Source organism: Nematolebias whitei, chromosome 12 (assembly GCF_014905685.2).
Source record: "Nematolebias whitei isolate Nwh7 chromosome 12, NemWhi1, whole genome shotgun sequence".
Classification (NCBI taxonomy): domain Eukaryota; kingdom Metazoa; phylum Chordata; class Actinopteri; order Cyprinodontiformes; family Rivulidae; genus Nematolebias; species Nematolebias whitei.
This window is the reverse complement of record NC_056509.1, coordinates 31,751,573-31,771,988: the sequence shown is the minus strand read 5'-3', so window position 1 is coordinate 31,771,988 and position 20,416 is coordinate 31,751,573. Positions and strand designations below refer to the sequence as shown.

The window sequence follows — 20,416 nt, the reverse complement described above, 5'->3', positions numbered from 1 at the left end:
ATATATAAGTTTTATCACGTAAAAAATAAACCTTTGCATTTCATAGATAAATGGAGTTTAAAAGAAATATTTCAGTGACATGGTCGCAAATCAAGATTAAAGCGGCACGCGGGTTGTTTTAACGTTGTACCGCTGCAAAGACGCGATTTTGTCCTTCATTCTTTGTTTCTTCTTTTTTTTAAAGATGCAAAGAAAACTTTTATCTTTTAATCCATTCATTTATGTTTTTATTTATTCTTTTGGCGCTACAGCAAAAACTTTCAAGGCCTCAGGAATATGAATAGAACGCGCCCTAAGTATCAAAAAGTGGCATAATAATAATAATGATAATAATAATAATAATGATGATAATAATAATAATGATAATAATAACTTTCAGAAACGTTGTTGGCTTACCCAACATTTTGCTGAGCTCTGCATTGTGCAGGTCCGGGTTCTGGACCGCCAGCCGTTTGCGCTCGTCTTTGGCCCAGACCATGAACGCGTTCATGGGCCGTCGGATGCGCGGTTCCGGCGTCTTGTCCACGGGAGTCCTGTGGGGGCCGTGTCCGTCGGGCACGTCTCCGTCTCCTGGAGGACACTCGAAGGACTCGGGCCACGACGAGTACGCGCTGATGAGAGCAGCCATCCTCCGCGCGCTCCCTCCTCTCCAAACTTAAGACGCGCGTCTGAGAGTCTCACCGCGACAAGTTGCGCTCTTTTCTCTCTCTGGATCTGTTTGACTAAAACGATGAGAAACTAAAACAGACTCTTGCTTTTAAAACGAGAAAATAAAAAAAATCCAGCGGTGCTTTCTGCCTACAGTTGGGATATCAGCACAGATTGACGCGCACATGCGGCTCCTCCTCACGCGTTATGGTTCTGTCTCTCCCGCTGGATGGGGGGGAAGCGCTTTATATTTGAGGAGCAGGTTCCAGGAGACACCCTGGAGGACTCTGGACTCCTCCTTGATTACAAGTTAAACCCCGTGGAAAGCGAAGGAGAGAGAGAGAGAGAGCAACATTTCATCACAAGCTTCGTGGAGTGGCCTCACAACTAAACTTTCCTCCAGCTCTAAGGACAACCTCATTATGTGTGTTAGGTTGCTGGAAGAAAAAAGCTAAATAATCTTAAAAAACACTCATAGGACAGATTATTTTCAAGCAGAAAATCATTTTTAAACACTTGATTATGACAGATATTTTGCAACTTCCGATTTTTTTTTTTCTTTCTTAAGAGAAAACAAGGAAACCATTGCACTATGACGAACCCAACAAACCAGTTTGGCAGTCTGTACAACACCCAGAAAAGTTCACTGGTTGAGTGACATTTTGACTGTTAGTTGAACTTCAAGTGCCAGTTTGTGTGCCAAGCAAAACATCATTTTCTCTTCGGTTGGCAGAGTTTTGTTGCTTTGTGTAGTTTGGGGGTCCACCTTTCAACTGCATGCACAACAAAGAATCAAAACATGTTCATTTGTTATCAGTTTGGACAGAGATTGGTTTCTGGAGCTTCTGCTGGACCAAAAAAAAAAATGCACTGAACAGGCACACCCACACACAGAGACTGCAAACTAATCAGTTTCCTTCTGTGGCCAAAAGCGGGTGCATATCAAGTCCAGGAGTTCCTGTTGACAGGATCCTCGCAGGCTGCAGTCATGGAGGAGCTCCCCCCCCCCCCCCCCCCCCCCCCCGGGCCGCCCTGCCAAGGCCCCCCCCCCCCCCCCCCCCACACACACACACACACCCACATGCTCCTCAAATACAGCTGATCACAGGTCAGGAGCTTATCATTGATATTTAGAAGACACAAACGTGGCAACATGTTGAAGAAGTATTAATTGTTAGTTTGCACGGAGCTTAAAACACATCTTGTTGTACCTCTGTCAACGTGACATCGAGCTCTCACCCCTCCTCCCAAACAGGAAGAGGATATGGCACCTGAAGCCACAGATTGTGCATGGTGCAGGCCCATCAGTGATATATAGGGCTGCACTTCCTCATGCTGTTCTGACATGACCATGTGTGAACAGTGAAAGTCAGAGAGAGGTGCAGTGATGGAAAGATCAGGTACGGTGCAGTTAATCGCATGATTTGAGAGACCTAAATTTCACAAACTGAAATGGGGAAATGGAAAAATTTAGAGCAGATGGCAGAAAATATCTTTTTTTAAGCTGTAAAAACCATTAGTGATGTTAGTGGGTGAGGCTTGAAATCCAACATTTTTATCAAAGTCTTTCAAAGTAAAGTCAGGTCCTCTGGATGGATTAAAAGAAAACAACTTGTTGAAACGTTTCATCTTTTATGCAAAACACTGTCAGTCTGAGGAGATGCACAGAACTCAGTCCTATAAATAGCCCCTTCTCATAGTGGATCAACCAGTTTGCTGGTGACAACCAAAACTAGCTGTTCACATATGATAAAGGAGGACCATCAGCCTAACGACTGATCGTTAGTGCCTTAGCAATAACAGCATTGTAAGAAGGTGACAAGTAAACATGGAGGCCTCCACCCCTGTTTAATGATGGATGGTTTCTTTTCACAAAGATGGCCTCCTTTACTCCTCTCTCAAACCATCGTTCCTCTCTGTCCAGGATGTGAACATCTTCATCCCTGAAAGAGTGACCGCTGGCCTGGAGATGAGTGTAGACCGCAGAATCCTGGTCTGATGATGTTGATCTTCTGTGCTGGGCCATCCTTTTGGTCAGTGGCTGTTTAGTTTCCACGATGTAAGACTGATCACAGCCCTCCTGACACTGAACAGCATACACAACATTACTGTTTGTGCCGGGGGACTGGATCTTTGGGATGAACCAGTCTTTGCCGTAATGTATTTTGGGGTTTAAAAGCCACTGGGACGTTATGTTTAAAAAAAATAAACGTCTCAGTTTCTCTGATACTCCCTCAATATACAATGTACACCAACTGCTGCACCTCAAGCCACGACTCTGTGAAACTTATTAAGTTTGCAGATAACGCCACCCTCATCGGGCTCATCTCAGACGGTGATGAGTCTGCATACAGGAGGGAGGTGGACCGGCTGGTGACCTGGTGCAGCAGCAACAACCTGGAACTCAATGCCCGGAAGACAGTGGAGATGATTGTGGATTTCAGAAAAGCCACAGCCCCTCTGCCCCCCCTCACATGTAATGATACCTCCATCCCCACTGCGAATTTGTATCGGTTCCTCGGCACCACCATCACCCAGGACCTCAAGTGGGAGCCGACCATCAGCTCCCTCATCAAGAAGGCCCAGCAGAGACTGTACTTCCTGCGACAGCCGAAGAAGGCCAAGCTGACGGTGCAGTTCTACACGGCCATCATCGAGTCCACCCTCAGCTCCTCCATCATGGTGTAGTACGCCGGGGCCACTGCCAGGGACAGACTCAGACTGCAGCGCGTTGTGCGCTCAGCTGAGAAGGTGATCGGCTGCAGCCTTCCATCCCTCCACGACCTGTACGTCTCCAGGACTGTGAGGCGAGCAGGTCGGATCACAGCTGACCCTGCTCACCCTGCACACGGACTGTTTGAACCACTCCCCTCAGGCAGGAGGCTTCGGTCCATTCGGACCAGAACCTCTCGCCATAAGGACAGTTTCTTCCCCTCTGCTGTTGGACTCCTGAACACTCATAATGCTACCTCATAACTTCTGCTTTGGTCACATTACATCTGTATTATAATTGAATACTCCATCTGTACTGTTTTTCTAAGCTTTTTTATTGTTTTCTATTGTATGGGTGTACATATGGTTATGTTATGTTTTCATTTTTACTTTATTTGTGGGTGTACACAGGTCTTATGTAATGTTTTCATTTTTACTTTATTTTACTTTATTACTATTCGCACCTTTATGTCAAAGCAAATTCCTAGTTTGTGAACCTCGTTCATTGACATGGCAATAATAAACTGATTCTGATATATGGAATGACCACTGGTCTAGGTTCCTCCTTTTCACCTGATGGCTGACTGGAGTCCTGTTTGGGTTTCTTCTCTGCTTATACATATGTATATATATATATATATATATATATATATATAATTGATTTTTCTACAAAACAATGTCCTCTTCTGTTTTTGAGAGTGAGTAAGCTGCCACGTGACCATTTAGTTTTTGGTGTAGTTGTCTCAGCATCTCCGAAATGGTAGCAATTCTAATACAGACCAGTACCTGGTGTACAGTATTATGTATTGCTACCAAACATACATGTATTTATGGTACTTACCTGGTATGCATTAGGTTAAGTGCCAGATTAGGTTAAGTACCAGGTACATCCCTGGCACATAGCCTATGACTGAAGGGTAACAACTTCATAATTTCACATATGTACCCAGTGTCACAGGCCAAATTAACCACTGCCCAGATTAAATGTAAGTATAGTTTGACCCAGGCCCGAGAATACCCCAGGGGATAAACTGCCCTAGGCCAAACTATATGTAAATAAATAATCTAAGTCAGACTGTACCCCTCCTGGCCAGAATATACCCATCTAACATGGGTAGTCAATCACAATTGTCTTGTTAATTAATGTGTATCAACAGAGTCATGAACTGTGACTTAATTTTAAGCGTAAACTGGAGTTTTCAATTCATTGTAAAGACATGAAACATTGCTATATTTTGTTATAAAACCATCACAAACCGAGGATATTTGCCCCGTTTAACTGAATCAGGGATTCAAAATGGTGTCCACCGGCCAACAACGCAAGCAGGGGAGTAGAGTTTGCTGGGACAATGAGAGATGGGCAATTTTCTTTATTTTATGGGATTTCTATATACTTTTGATAATATTTAAACTATTTTAGGAGCTCAGGACTGATCAAGTCTCTTTAGTGTAGCAATTCAATTCAGTTTATTTATATAGCTCCAAGTCACAATAAACGTTATCTCGGGGCACTGAACAAATACATTCATATACATAAAAGATCAGTTAGTAACTTTATTTATCTAAGCAGGGTAGGGTAACACTGTAGTAACTTTTAGGTATTACCAAAAAAGTCAATGCTCACCATCTTAGCACCAACATTACTGGTTTGTTCCACTTTGGAGTAAGCTGTTTGGGGGAAGAATCAGTTTTGTGTTGTGTGTTGCCTTGACTGATGAAGCCTTCCGGATGAAAGGTGAAACGTTTCAGAAAAAAAGAAACTGTCCAGATGACCTGACTGAAAATTGTTTTAGGTATTACATTATTCTTATGTTTATGACTTGACACTACTAATAACATTGGAGGGGGGTGGGAGGGGGTGGGGGAGAGAATCTGGCCAGAGGGTATGACATGATGTAGGCCATGCATAGTATGGTGTATAATTAAGCCTACACCCCTTATCCCAGGTATAGACTGGACTGGGGATATACCAAGTCTTTAAGTACAGAGTAACAAATTACTTCAAAATAAAGCACAGTCTGAATAGTAAAGGTAGTACTGAACTTTATTACAAGTAGAATTACAACTCTTAACCTGTGCAAGAACTAGTTTTAGTTTTTTGTTTTTTTTAATAGGACATACATTCACTTAAAGGAATTGGTCTTATAAAATGTAAAAAAAAAAAAATATTTTATGTACAGTATATTGATAAACATTTTGAGAACATGAAATAGTTTGTGGTACTTATTCCAACTAAAGTAAAATGAGTTGTTGCAAATGAAGAAAATTCAGGTAACAATTTGCATAAACTTTTCTGAGACTATCTATAGCAACAAATTAAGTTGAAATAGTGAAGTTATTTGACTAAATTAAACATTTTGATTTAAAGTAAAGTTGGTTCAATGCAACTGGGCTTTTAGAAGTAAAACAGAATCATGTTGGTTGTAACTAACAGATTAGGTTACTAAAACCAACAGTCTCACAACGTTTACTCATTAGTCGAGTTAGGTTGATTTGAAAAGACAGGAAAATTGCTGCAAGTTGAGCCACTGCATTTTTCTTCGAGTGTGGGAGTTTACTGTCATTTACTTTCAGAAAAAAAAAAAAACTTTCCTGGGTCAGATAATGTGGTTAACAGTCTACAGGTGTTTGGAAGAATGTAGCCGCTAAAACAACTTTTTTTTTTTTTAAAGTCAATATTTGCTTATGAATAACAAAGATCTATTACTCTTTTCTGGCTTTTACTGTCACTCCTAAATTTAAGAACCAGAATAAATAATAAAATAAAAAAATAAATAAATACTGACAACAAACTCATTCCGTATCGTTTGATTAATTAGTTCCTCAAACAATTTATATAAAGTGCAAAATAGAACTCGTGCGCCCGTTTATTTTCGAGCTTGCATGCATGGTCTGACATAACTTGTAAACAATATTTTTAAAATACAAATAATTTTACCTCAGAAATGAAGATAAAACATTTAAGCTGTAATTCATGCTGTGGGGGCTTCTTTACGTATATATAAAAGACAACGTCAGATTATATAGCATGTCAGAATTTAATTACTGTATTCTGGATTAGAAAATTTGGTTTGAGTAAAAAGGCAGTAACCCGATGCTCACATCAAGCTCCATTGAATAATAGCCAAGAAAAAAAAAAAATCTTATTATGAATCTATTTGAAAAGAAACCAGAAAAATACCTCTATCTCAACTCCTATAAACTTAACACGGCTAAGTAGAGGCTGCAGGAAGTACCAGAATACTGACTAAAGAGGCTAACTGATAGATGGGAGAAATAAAATAAAATATATAAATCAGCAAAATGTTTGTGTAAAGGTGCCAATAATGGTTAAATGAGCTGTTTCAACTTTATTAAAGCATGATGTTTTTGTTCAGTATTGCCTGCTTATCAACAGCAGACAATAATATCTGGGCCCATCTGTTACCAAAATAAAGGTACCACTTTACAATACTTTATAGATGGCTAATAAATAGTTATACATTATTAATTTTTCTATAAACACTTTATAAATCATTAATAATTGTTTATTATGCATTAAGGGTGACAGACAAAACTGAGCAGTTTCTTGCCAAATTGTGAGTCAAATCTGCGACCTATATATTTCATCTAGAGTTGTTACATTAAACATTTCAGACTAAGTTACAACCTTGTAAGCACAATAAACATTTGTAAACCTAAATTTTTAGGATATATTATTTGTAGATACTTATAATGCAGTGATAAATACAATATTATACGCTAAAAAATTATAGGTTTACAAATGCTTATTGAGCTTACAAGGTAGTAACTTAGTCTGAAATATTTAATATAACTCTAGATGAAATATACTGGTGAAAAGATTTGACTCACTGTTTGGCAAGAAACTGGTCATTTAGTTTGTCACCCTTAATTAATTCATAATATGCAGTTATTAATATTTATAAAGTGTTAATTGAGGAATTAACATATCTATAAACTATTTATTAGTCATCTATAAGGGGAGCCTTAGTGTAAAGTGGTACCAAAATCAATTATTAATAGCAGGACAAATAATACAATTCTCTAGAAGTAATCACTAGATGCACAGCTTTTGTCACTAACCCAGTACATCATGGCTGCCACAGACATCCAACTTCACAACAAAAATAGCTTTAACCCAGTTGGTTTTACAGATAGTTAAAATTTCATGTGGTAGTAGCTGAGAATGATACTGAACACAAACTTTCGAGTGCTACACATTTTGCAAAGCCTTTTACTAAAAAATTGGCAGTAACTGTTTGAGCAAACATCAAAGTTCATGCTCAATAATCCAGGTAAAAAAATCCAAGTTAAGTCAGGTCCTCTGGATGATTATTTTTGTTGAAATGTTTTGTCTTTCATCCAAAGGACTTCAACAGTCCAAGGAGCCACAACAAACTCAGTCTTAAATCACTGTTACATAGTGGGTGAACCAGTTGAGCATGAACTTTGATGTTTTGAACCATTTTGGCCATGGCTGCCTCAAACGAGTTGGCGGGAGAAAGGGCGGACAACAGAAACTATCTCAGCACCGTCAAACTGGTTGACCCACAATGTGAGGTGCCATTTATAAGACTGAGTTTGTTGTGGCTTCTTGGACTGATGAAGTCCTTTGGATGTAGGATGAAACATTTCAGAAAAAAATTAAAAGAAATGTCTAGAGGACCTGATTTAACTGTTGGATGTTTGAGTCAACAGTTTGACATTAAAAAAACACTCATGGACGAACACGAATGAAACGCTAAAAACTATTTTTTGTAGAGGTGGATGCCTAAAAGATTAGTCAAACTTTTCTTTTGCAAATAACCGTTTCAGAATATGTCAAAAGGTTTCAACCCTTAAGAGCAAAAAGGTGTGCTCCAGTGTTTTCATGTGCAGGACTGGACACCTGCAGTCAATCTTTTCCTCCTTTGACTCATAGCAGAGGGGTTGAACAAGACGGGCTTGTTAAAGGGTTTCTAAAGTTTAAGAAACCGTGACATCTTGATGAGGTGGAAAATTGTGACTGTCAAGAATGCCGTCCTGTGATTGGTTGGTACAAATTTACCTTTACAGCTGAACAACTTGCATCATGTTTCCACTGTTAGAGTGAATTTATTTTCCTTCTCGCAAAAGTCAAAAATGTTCCTCACATTAGGCAACATTTACGTCTGAGACAAAAATAAAACAGTCAAACTTGCAAGACTTTAGATTTATTTAAAAATGAGTACAGGTTTATCCGTTTTTCTGACTTTCCAAAGATCATAATTGTCAAGATTTAGCTCATATTCAGATTTAAAGTCTTAAATAGATCATGTAGCATGAGACCATTTTCTTTTTTAAACTGATTAAAGAAAAAATACATGAACTGTGAAGGATCTCAAAGAGATAAAATATGGGGTTAATTTCATTTGAATATTTCTAATGAACAGCTTTATAGTCGTGTTCATAGTCAAGACATTTGAATTGCAAAATAAGTTTTTAAAAAGTGAGACAAATCAATCTTAACCCTGAGATTCATGTTACTCTTAATGGTTCTTCTTTCTTTTCTTCTTTTTAGATTTCTTGACGACCGGCTCATTACATTCTTCTTCTACATCGACCTCTTTGTGGTTATTCTTCTCATCCTGTATGAGCTCACATTCTACAGTTTTATCATGTCCATTTAAAAGCTCTCCTTTCTTGGCACGCTTTTTGAGTTTTTTATTCTTTGAAGAACACAGTTCTTGACATTTCTCCTCCAGAACAAAGCTACAGTTCTCGTTTGCATTACTGTCAAGATCTGTAAGTTTTCTCTTCTTCCTTGATTTCTCTTTGTCCATGTTTGTGTCATCTACTACGATGAGGGCAGCGGACTCATCTTCTACCACTTCCACAAGCTTTTTGTTCTTCTTCTTCTTTTTCTTTTTAGGTTCTTCTGCATGACCACTGCCGCTGTTGACCAGACTGAGTTCTTGAGTTGGGTCATCCGCTGAAGGTGCTGTAGTTTCAGCTCCACGAGATTTCTTCAGCTGGGCCATTCGCTGTGCAAAATACTCCTGCATGCTCAGAGAACTGGTCACAGTCTTGGTGATGAGCTCTGCGTCCTGTTCGGGAGGAGTCGTCCCACTCGCCTCCGACTCATCTGAAGAATTATGTTTGCTGCTCTCCTAAACCGGAAAGACACAAAAACACAGAGTTTAGGCTTTGTGGCGCATTTAGAGAATCTGACAAAGACAGCTCAACAATTGTAAACCAAGGAGCTTAAATAGTTGTCAATCACCAGCCAAAGATTACTGCAACAGTCTTTATGGAGGAAAAAGCCTAAAATAGTGAGTTGATGCAACAATAGGTGTCTTAAAGGAGGCACCGTCATCAAAACTGTCACGTTTCTGACAATTACCATCCTTTATCTACAACACTTTACATTTAGACAGGTTTGTTTGCACAGTCAGCTCCAAAGTGTCTTCCTCTTGTAATGTTCTTCGCCATTAAAGTAAGCTGAATCTTGACTTTCATACAAAAATAAAAAATAAATCCAGTACTTCTGTCAGCATACTTCTACTGACAGAAAATAAAATCCATTAAAACCAATCCATCTCCAACACTTAGCGATTTTTTTGGGAGACCCATTTCTTCTCTTTCATACACTGCCTAACTAAAAAAAAAGTTGCCACCTGGATTTAACTAAGCAAATAGGTATGCACATCCTATTGGATAATTACTGCATGGACGATTATCTTTCAGCTGGTAACAAGTTATTTAACCCCAACTAGTGCAATGAGTTGCTTCTCATTTCTTAAACAACCATGTAGAAAGACACGTTGTGTGGTTGTGGAAAATATGTCAGTTTGTTTGAGAAGGGTCAAATCATTGGCATCAAGCAGAGAAAACATGTAAGGAGATTGTAGAAACTACTAAAATTGGGTTAAGAACTGTCCATCACATTACTAAAAACTGGAAGCATAGTGGGGGACCCATCGTCTTTGAGGAAGAAATGTGGTCGGAAAAAAATCCTGAATGATTGTTATTGGCAATCACTTCAACGTTTGGTGAAATCAAATCGAAGACAAACAACAGTAGCACTCAGGGTTATGTTTAATAGTGAAAGCAAGAGCATTTCCACACACATAGGGAACTCAAGAGATTGGGACTGAACAGCTGTGTAGCCTTAAGAAAACCACTAATCAGTGAGACTAACTGGGGGGAAAAAGGTTTCAGTTTGCTAAGAAGCATAAAGATTGGACTCTGGAGCAATGGAAGAAGGTCATGTGGTCTGATGAGTCCAGATTTACCCTGGTCCAGAGTGATGGGTGCATCAGGGTAAGAAGAGAGGCAGGTGAAGTGATGCACCCATCATGTCTAGTGCTACTGTACAAGCCTGTGGGGGCAGCACTATGATCTGGGGTTGCTGCAGTTGGTCAGGTCTAGGTTCAGCAACAGTATGTGCTCAAAGAATGAGGTCAGCTGACCACCTGAATATACTGAATGACCAGGTTATTCTATCAATTGATTGTTTTCTTCCCTGATGGTACGGGCATATTCCAAGATGACAATGCCAGGATTCATCGGGCTCAAATTGTGAAAGTGTGGTTCTGGGAGAATGATACATCATTTTCACACATGGATTGGCCACCAGAGTCCAGACCTTAACTCCATTGAGAATCTTTGGGATGTGTTGGAGAAGGATTTGTGCAGTGGTCAGAATCTGCCATCATCAATGCAAGATCTTGATGAAAGATTAATGCAACACTGGATGGAAATAGATCTTGTGACATTGCAGCTTATCGAAACAATGCCACAGTGAATACATGCCTTAATCAAAGCTAAACGCGGTCCAACGAAATATTAAGTGTGTGACCTTTATCTTTGGTGGGAACATTTTTTTGGCCAGGCAGTGTACTATACAGTTCAGTGAAGAGGTGCAGAGTAGGGCTGAAATGGGGCAAAACAAATCTGAGTTCTTATAAATACCACTAAGACAAACACCTTTTAGTGAAAATGTGTTGTTTCTTCACTCACACAGAACATTAACTTGAATTGCTGACTTAGATTTAGCGGTGCACCGATAAATCGGACAATTTCCTTAATTTTGGGTGATCGGCGATTGGCCGATACATGAGAAACAGATTTTACAGATTTTTTTTGTAGTTTTAAGAACAATTGTCTAAACTTCCTTTACATTTCAGAGCACTACCTCACGGCTAATTAAAACAAGTTTGTATTGTTTCTAAGATATTGTTCAAGGGTATGTTTGTCAATAAAATAAGATTGGAAAATTGAAGATGCATTGTGACCTTTTAACACCTGACAGTGTCGCTTAAAAACGAAATCGGTATCGGCAGGTCAGGATTTTTAGAGATCGGTAATTGGCCAGAAAACTGCAATCGGTGCACCCTTACTTAATATACTAAAACATGCACGTAAGATGAACTGACAATTCTAAATGGTCTCCAGTAAGTGCACGTTTTAGTATATTAAGTAGGGGCGCACCGATTGCAGTTTTCTGGCCAATAACCGATCTCTAAAAATCCTGACCTGCCGATACCGATTTTGTTTTATAAGCGACACTGTCATGTGTTAAAAGGTCACAATGCATCTTCAATTTTCCAATCTTATTTTATTGATAAACATACCCTTGAACAATATCCTAGAAACAATACAAACTTGTTTTAACTGGCCATGAGATAGCGCTCTGAAATATAAATGAAGTTTAGACAATTGTTGTTAAAACTACAAAAAAAAAAAAGAAGGTAAAATCTGTTTCTCGTGTATCGCCTGATCGCATCACCCAAAATTAAGGAAATTGGGGCCAATTTATCGGTGCACCCCTAGTGGTCCGTCTCGTTTGTCTCTCTGTGTCCCTGTGATGGACTGGTGACCAGTCCAGTGTACTCCTCTGTAGCACCCCAGTGACTGCTGGAGATGGACACCAGCTGAAGGAGCGAGTGGGTTAAAGAAAATGGATAGACAATGCATCAGCTTCAAAATTAATCAAAATAAATATTGCTTTGGAAAAAAAAAAAAAGTCAGGAGGATATTTCTACATTAATAGTAATAATTTTAGGCTTGAAAGTAGATCAAAGAATGGCGTTTTCCATTTTAAAATCCAGGACAAAATAAAGAGATCATAAAGTCATCTCTCCAACCTTTGGGCTACACTTTAAACCGGGCCAACTTTACAACTGTTAGGAACAGCACGGTCTAGATTTTACCTCCACAGCATGTACAATCTGTCACCTCGCCCCTGTGACCCATTTGTCTTCATTTTCCTAATGGCCTACTCAATGCATAATGATTTGTCCAGAAGAATGCAGAAGCTCCTCTAGAGAATCACACTAAACAATGCTGCCGCTCGGTGAATTATCTCAGATGGTAAAGTGGATGGAATTTTTCAAACACTACAGATTAGAGATAAATTGAAAACACTGAGCTTTGTGGAGTTGTCTCATTGTTCGGCCTTTAAACTTTTACATTCAGATTACATGACTTTGAGCCTCGGCATTAAATCACATAAACAAGAATCTACCCGTGTTAAGCAAAAAAGATGTAAAAAAAAAAAAAAAAAAAGGTACAGCTTCTGTAGATTTTCTATACTTTTAACTTGGTTACCTTTTGATTTTTAAAATAAATTTCATCATTTGTGAAATAAAAAGTTTCAATAGTAAAATTACACAAAAACAAAGATTGTAGTAGTGAAAAATGGTTCCTTTAAAAAATGATCTACAATTCAGGGTTTTTACACAGTATGCAATGTCAAAGCTTTATAAATTAAGACTTAATGTTACTTTTGATGTACAAACATTTAATGTAAAAGTTTGTTATAAATGCTAATAAATACCATGTTACCGGTAGTTATAGTTTTTACACACAGCACAAATTTAAAAAGTCAGATTGAGAGATTTTTTTTAAGATTTTTTTTTTGTTCAGAGAAACTAGAAGAAAAAATAATGTCTTCATACTTTAGACCTAGTAAATTTAAAAAATGTATTCTATAAAGAAAATTCTAAACACCAAAGTTCATGCTCAATAATCCAGGTAAAAAAATCAAGTCTTTTTTTTTACCTGGATTATTGAGCATGAACTTTGATGTTTAGAACCACTTTGGCCATGGCTGCCTCAGAGGAGTCGACTGTGGAGAGTGCATACTCCAGAAAACATCAAACTGCTTGGCCCATATGTGAGTGTGCTACTTACAGGAGATAGACTTAGAGCCTTTGTTGTGGCTCCTCAAATGATGAAGTCCTTTGGTTGAAAGACGAAACGTTTCAACACAAAGAAACCGTCCAGAGGACCTGACTTAACTTTGTTGGAAAATTCTAAATACTAATTTTATACCGTGTCATACTTTGACTGAATAAAAGTTTATCGGTGTGAAGAAGTTAGCAATAAACAATGTTAAATGGAGGCTGTTCCTAATCTAACTCATTTTAAAGTATCAAATATTAAGGGGGTGGGGATAGATTTAGGCCATGTAGACACCAGAGTAAAGAAAATCTGTTTGGACAAAATTGTAAGAATATCTTTGGTTGAGAGCTTGAATTTGTGGTTGTTTGGTGTGACAGGCTCACTGACATTCTGCCACAGCTAAACATGTCCTATGATAAATATCTGTGTTAGAAAGTCTCTGCAAGTATTGTGATACAATATTGTGTGGCAGGCGTCTTCCTCAGCCATGACCGCATTCACAGCTTACTTTGTCCCCCTCTTTGGTCTGAATTCAATAAGAATGTTGATACACTCGCTTTTCATTCTTTCATTGTTGGAGTGATAGCTCATTCAGATGCTATTTTGTGTCATTATTCTGCTGCTACTGCATTAAAAAAATATTGTACAGCATCCATTAAATCTTATGACATAAGTTACAATCGAGGCTTTATAATATCAAGCTCACATGCTCACGTCTTTCAGGGTTTTAAAAAAATATATTGCAGTGTATACCAGACTTTAGAGGCTAAACAAAGTTTTCCACCATTTAAGATCTAGACTAGACAACCAGAACTTCTAACAAGAGGAATATAAAGCCCTTCAGGTGAGGTGCCATTAAACAAAACTTTCCAGCTTCCCACTAAAAATCTATACTCCCTGTTACTGCACAATGGCATCCTCTCTGCTTGGGAGAGTGAAGATGAGGCTTAGAGCTGACAGCACCAAACAACATGTAACTGGGACTTGGGAAGCTGGCTGGAGGCCACTTTAGAACTGCCTGTGAAATTACTCTCAGGAGGGGGAGAGGCTGAATGAGCAAGGGAAGAATAAGAGGAGAGTGACTGAGAGAAACATCGTCTTCATCATCAGGGAAAGGTGGCATGAGCTCAGTATGTGGCTGTTCCTCACTGCCTGGGGATTCCATTAGACCCTGATCCGACAGCAGAAGAAATGCTGTGCTGTGCACAGGCTGGACGACAACACATACAGATCCAGTCAGCAGTGCTGGCAGCACTGGAGAGCTTTCTTGGTGTGAAATATAGAAAGTTAACACGCTAATAAAAAAACTGAGCTTTAAATGTTTAGATTTTTCTATCGGCATTTGTCTTGTATTTTTGCCACCTGATGTAGTTTTGCATGAAAGAAGCATTACAAGACTCCCAACATAATTATTGAAACAATGAATCTTAGATCAACAGTAAACACATTGATTTAATGTGTTTTACTAACATTCATGGTTTTAATAGCTATAGTTATGTCAATGTATGTTTAACATTTACGCTTTAACATATTCATGATTAAACATCTGCTCAGTCTAACCAATTAACAATTTGGTGCATTGAACAGACCTGATGGGTGTTTTTACTAAATGGTTGTAAAGACTGAAGCAATCAATTTGTTTATAAAAAATTCTGTTTGTAGCCAATTTTAAACATGGCCGGCTTTCAAAACAGTCAAAAGATAAAAACTTAGTGTCGGCATCACCATGAAAATTTGTCTTCTAGTAGTGCTTTCACCATCACAATCTATAATGGATATCTGATGTTCTAACTAGGGATGCACAATATTATCGGCTTGGTATCGGTATAGGCCAATATTAGCGTTAAAGTTCAATATCGGACATCGGCTATTCCATAAAAATAATCACCGATATAAAAGACGCTGTTTTTGTATGACAACCCAGTGACAAGGATGCCTGCAGCGGCAGCACAATGTGATGACGTCACGTTCGCCCACCTGATCTGATCACAGCTGAGAGGAAGAAGTCAAAATATCGGCAGTGTGGAAGTTTTTTTTTCATTGAGGATGTTGGATTCTGAAGATTTATGGACTACGTTGAGCCTTGCTACATCATCCCCAGTCAGACATATTTTTCCGGCATAGCCTTACCAGAGTTACAAGCCGTCATTTCCGACGTCATTGAGAAGCTAATGGCCGATAGCACTTGGGTGAGTTTTACCACAGACATTTGGAGGTTGTGTTAGCCCCGTTAGCATGATTAGTCTTACGGCACAATGGATAGACAAAAACTTAGAACTTAAAAAGGCACAGGAGTGCAGAGGATCCCACACTGCAGCTAGGAACCTGGAAAAAGCCTCCACAAGTGAGACAGTAACGCAGGTGATTAATGCTAATAAATAACATTTAACACGTTTCATTTAATAGTGCTATGCATATCATATGGCTGTTACTGAATATATGTCACCAGCTCTTACAGCGGTTACACAATTTTTGTAGCAAATAAGCCTAAATAAGAGGCCTATGTTCTGACAAAGGAAAGTATATTAAAAATATCGGTGTCGGCCAAATAAGTTTTAACATATCGGGATATTGGCCAAAAATCCAATATTGTGCATCCCTAGTTGTAACGTATTCACATCACTTTCAACGCAGGGCTTGAACTGCTGCCGTCATATTAGCAGATTAATAGGACATGATCAACTAATCAAGGAATTCTGATAGATTAAATATATCTTTTATATCATATGCGCCAGCATACTTGAGAAAAACTGGCTGAAAGCATTTAAGCATCTGTTATTTTGTTATCTTTCCAATTTATTGAGTTTTTATAGTTTAAGATTTCTCAGACATTAAATTAGTGTGAATAAACATACTTTCAGAATATGAAATATATATTTTTTCTGTATTTTTTGGAATGCAGGATTTGAAAATCTGATTATGTACAGGTAAACTTTCAATACAACATTACATTTTTGCACTATAAACCATTACAATGTGTTATAGATTCCATTTCATCTTGTTTATAGAACTTCAATAATAAAATAAATGAGTGATTTGTAAACCCTTGAAAGTTTTGGAATGACTCACACCTTGAAAGAGACTTGACACATTGACTAGATTAGTTTACATAATTGCAGAGATTTTAAAAAAGCCACAAAAAAAAGGCAAGGTTGAGAAGTGGAAGATTGGGAAACACACCTATAATCGAGCCGTGTCTACCCTTTCTCCTCCTATACCACAGACTTCTCTCCTCCCAAACGCAAAACCCCAGGAAAAGGATGCGCTCAATGCACTGTGTGCTGCTCTGAGATAAGGCTCCTTCAGCAGAGGAGCAGTCTGGCTGGCTATCGGGCCTTTCCTGATCCACTCACTCCCCTGGCGGGGAATAGGGTTGGGCAGGGAACACAGGGAGGGTCCATAGAGGGTCCCAAAGAAAAGGAGAGGGTGGAAAGACATTCAACAGGCCGTCTCCTTCAAGACACTCCAGTTCAATCTTTCCCTACTAATGTAGCCAATAGAAAGCCAATAGCAAAACATGGGCCAAGGTGCCAAGATACGGAGGCCAACGTATTCAGTAGAAAAGTCAATGAAGCCAGGAGAAATGATGGAAATGGTTCTTTGTAGTACATGCTAAACTTTTCTCCCCAATAAAACCCATCAAAAATAAAATCTTTAGAACACTGTTCAGTTTGTTTACACTAATAAACTAACGGTGTTGATCAGGACAAAAGTCTCTTTAATTTTTACAAATTATCAAGAGGCGGCTAAAAGTTCAGAACAAAGGCTTTAAGAGATGTCCTTTTTTGGCATTTGATCCAAATCTGCAGCCATTATGTTGCTAATTCAGATATTTATCTGTAGATCCATCATATATATATATATATATATATATATATATATATATGCATATATAATCAGCCGATTATTTTCCCCGATTAATCAATGAATCGGCAAAAAAACACGTTTTAATTTCCACCCCTTTATTCCAAAATTGAACATTTGATTGACATAGCAATACGCACAAAAAACAGGTTGCTATTTGACTATTCTGTTAGTAAAATATTGAATAATAAAAAATAAAAGTTAGTCAAATAGCTTAAAAAAAAATGTACACAAAAATATATACAAAATGTATGCTTTATACCTGCACAATATGTAGTTACTTTGTAAAATGTGTCCTTGAGGGAAGAGTGTAACCTGGATTAAAAGTGTGGATTATTGTAACCTGGATTAAAAGTGACCTGTCATTGTAGTGAAGCCTTCGTCTTCAACCATCGACAGAGGCCTCATGTCAGTGACGATCATGTTAAAGATGCTTTCAGTGAAGACAGCTGCTTGATGTCTGTCCCATCATGAAGGCTGTCATCGTTTGTTGTTTTCTGGAATGAGAGAGTAAATATGTATTATATCATAATTTACAGCAACTCAAGAAATGCCTTGTTTCACTTACAGTGTTAGGTTCAGGCAAAAGTAGCTAAAAGTGCAATTAAACACACACACACACACACACACACATATATATATATATATATATATATATATATATATATAATACTTAATTACACACATTTGAGTAGATGTAATAAATTACTTTAATTCCTGTTTAAATGCAATTCACCCTGCCATACAAGCAGTGTCTTCAGACTTTGCCAGCAAATTAAAAGTTGAAGCTTAATCATTAAATTATTATCTTGTGTAAGATTTATTTATAAATCACATTTAAACACTGCTTGTACCAATTAAATTAAATAAAAAGTAACACACGTCCTCTATCACCGCCATTAATCAGAGAACAAACAAACAAGCAGCAGCTTCTGCTACAGAGACTGACGTTACGTTTTCTCATTTGGAAACAGAACAAATGTAGAATATTGTAGAGACTCACCTCTAACACATGAGACGGGAGTGAGACGAGTTGTATCTGCTGTTCAGCTTCTTCGTCCTCCTCGTGACTCCGACATGTTTACGTTTCACCTCCGTAGTTCTCCCGTGTCGTGACGTCAATTTTCAAAGCTGCATGTTGCGCAGTTTTAATCTTTGTCAAGCGCTCCCACTGTTTGTAGGACTTGGGTCAACAGTTTTCTCTGCGTCGGTCATTTGTAAAACTAACTTTACCGCGGTTAATTACCTTTGAAAACACCGCCTCTGCTCTGCTTCCTCCTCCCCCTCGCTCTGTTCAACTCACGCTGCAGAGTTGTTTTTTTTCCTCAAACTTTATTCAGTCAGTCAGCATTGACAATGAACTACAGGTGAACAAAACAGCTCCGCAGCGCCGTGAAAGACGCTTAATCGCGCGACAACGAATTGATAATGAAATTCGTTGCAAACACTTTTAATCGTCGATTTTTATCGATTCGTTGTTGCAGCCCTAATATATATATATATATATATATAGTGGGCTTTTTTTTTTTTGCTTCATAGAAAACATTCTAAAACCTCAAGTAAGACTAAGGAAAGGCATTATGGTTTTTGACAGGTTAGCTGGTTATACTGGCTATACTTGTATGATAATACATAATGGATGACTTGAATGCAAAGTTGCCAAGTTTACTTGTACCAGAGTTTTGGAAAATTAAAAAAGGTAAATACATTTTTGCATAAGTAGGAACTGTTGCAAGGGTTTATTGTGGTAATTAGAATTTGACAGTGCAGCAAATGCCCATTTATTTTCTTTAAAATTGCCTTTTTGCAGTCTTCGCCTTTTTTTCAATAATTGCTCAACAATATTGGTTGGGTCTGTAATTGCATGAGTGTGCCCTCATTGTCCTGCCACAATAATAAATTTGGTGATACTCGGGGTCTATGGATCAGGGCCTGATTAGCCAGCTGTCTTTCCCTGATGAGCGCACAAGTCCAGCAGCCCATCCTTCATGAACATGACGTGGGTGGACAGAAAAGCAGGTGGATGCCTTATTTCATGGCAAATATGTAAACGCTGCAGTAGACTAGCAAGCTACTTGAAAATATCTTAAAAGCAAGCCCAATGTTAATTATCTTGTTCTGAGTAAATAGCATTCGCACAAAGTATAACAAAAGGTATTAAAAATAAATAAAAATGAAACGCACAAAGGCCATTGACTGTGACACAAGATAAGAAGCTTCCACAAAGAAATCTGCTAAGAACACACATTACGTGTAAATGAAAAAAAAACAAATGCATTTTGTCCCCAGAACAAAAAATGTTAATCACATGTAACAAATAAGGACAACAGTATGCATGCGTTATGACTGGCCTGTGTTTCTTCTTTATTATAGACTTAAATACAATCCCATCTCATAAAAATGGGGGTCCCACGCCCCAACCCTAGGGAGGGAAGATACTTTGATTTATTAGATAAAAGAGTCAGTAATTAAATGGTAGTCTGTGACTGTAAACAGCTGAGAGGGCCTGAAATCTTTGGCTGGTAGCGCTACAAGGCTGTAATTATCCAGCTCCTATGTATTGTAGCTGAGGCCTGTAACTATGAGACAGACACCATATTCTTTTTTTTTTTCCCTTCTCCTTTTTGTCCTGCACTAATCTGTAAGTGTCAGGAAGCTGGCAGCAAGCTGGCAGGGAGCAGTCCACAGAACTGCCAGGGAGGTAAATGGCAAATGTGTGGTTTCTGTGTTTACATGGGGGGTGGGGGGGTGTTTTTGGCGGGTCTCAATATTTTCCTCAGTAAAAGTAAAAGGGTCTGTCAACAAACATGCTCAAGACAGAAAGCCTTTGCTGAAGGCAATAAGATGTTATCTGAGAATGGTCTACAACGAGCACAGCACCTTGCATGAGCGCACCGGCCAGTTCAAATGGCAGCAACCGTGCTGCGCTGATGCACGTTTACACCAGCATGCCCTTTTTTCAACAGATCAGAGCTGCAAGTTGATGGATAACAGAGCCGCACACACACACACACACACACACACACACACACACACACACACACAC

The 20,416-nt window shown here is 38.6% G+C and overlaps 2 protein-coding genes across 2 annotated transcripts in view; both read right to left on the bottom strand.

The window, feature by feature from the left end:
* sox7 (SRY-box transcription factor 7) overlaps positions 1–655 on the bottom strand; it is a 2,609-nt gene extending 1,954 nt beyond the window's left edge. Inside the window, exon 1 of the mRNA XM_037685423.1 lies at positions 397–655. Coding sequence (XP_037541351.1) covers positions 397–628 — 232 coding nt within the window. The 5' untranslated portion in view covers positions 629–655. The remainder of the gene's footprint in view (positions 1–396) is intronic.
* Positions 656–8,741: 8,086 nt separating this feature from the next.
* The window catches only part of pinx1 (PIN2 (TERF1) interacting telomerase inhibitor 1), a 24,990-nt gene continuing 13,315 nt past the window's right edge, over positions 8,742–20,416 (bottom strand). Inside the window, exon 7 of the mRNA XM_037685421.1 lies at positions 8,742–9,488. Within this exon, the coding sequence (XP_037541349.1) occupies positions 8,868–9,488 (621 nt within the window). The 3' untranslated portion in view covers positions 8,742–8,867. The remainder of the gene's footprint in view (positions 9,489–20,416) is intronic.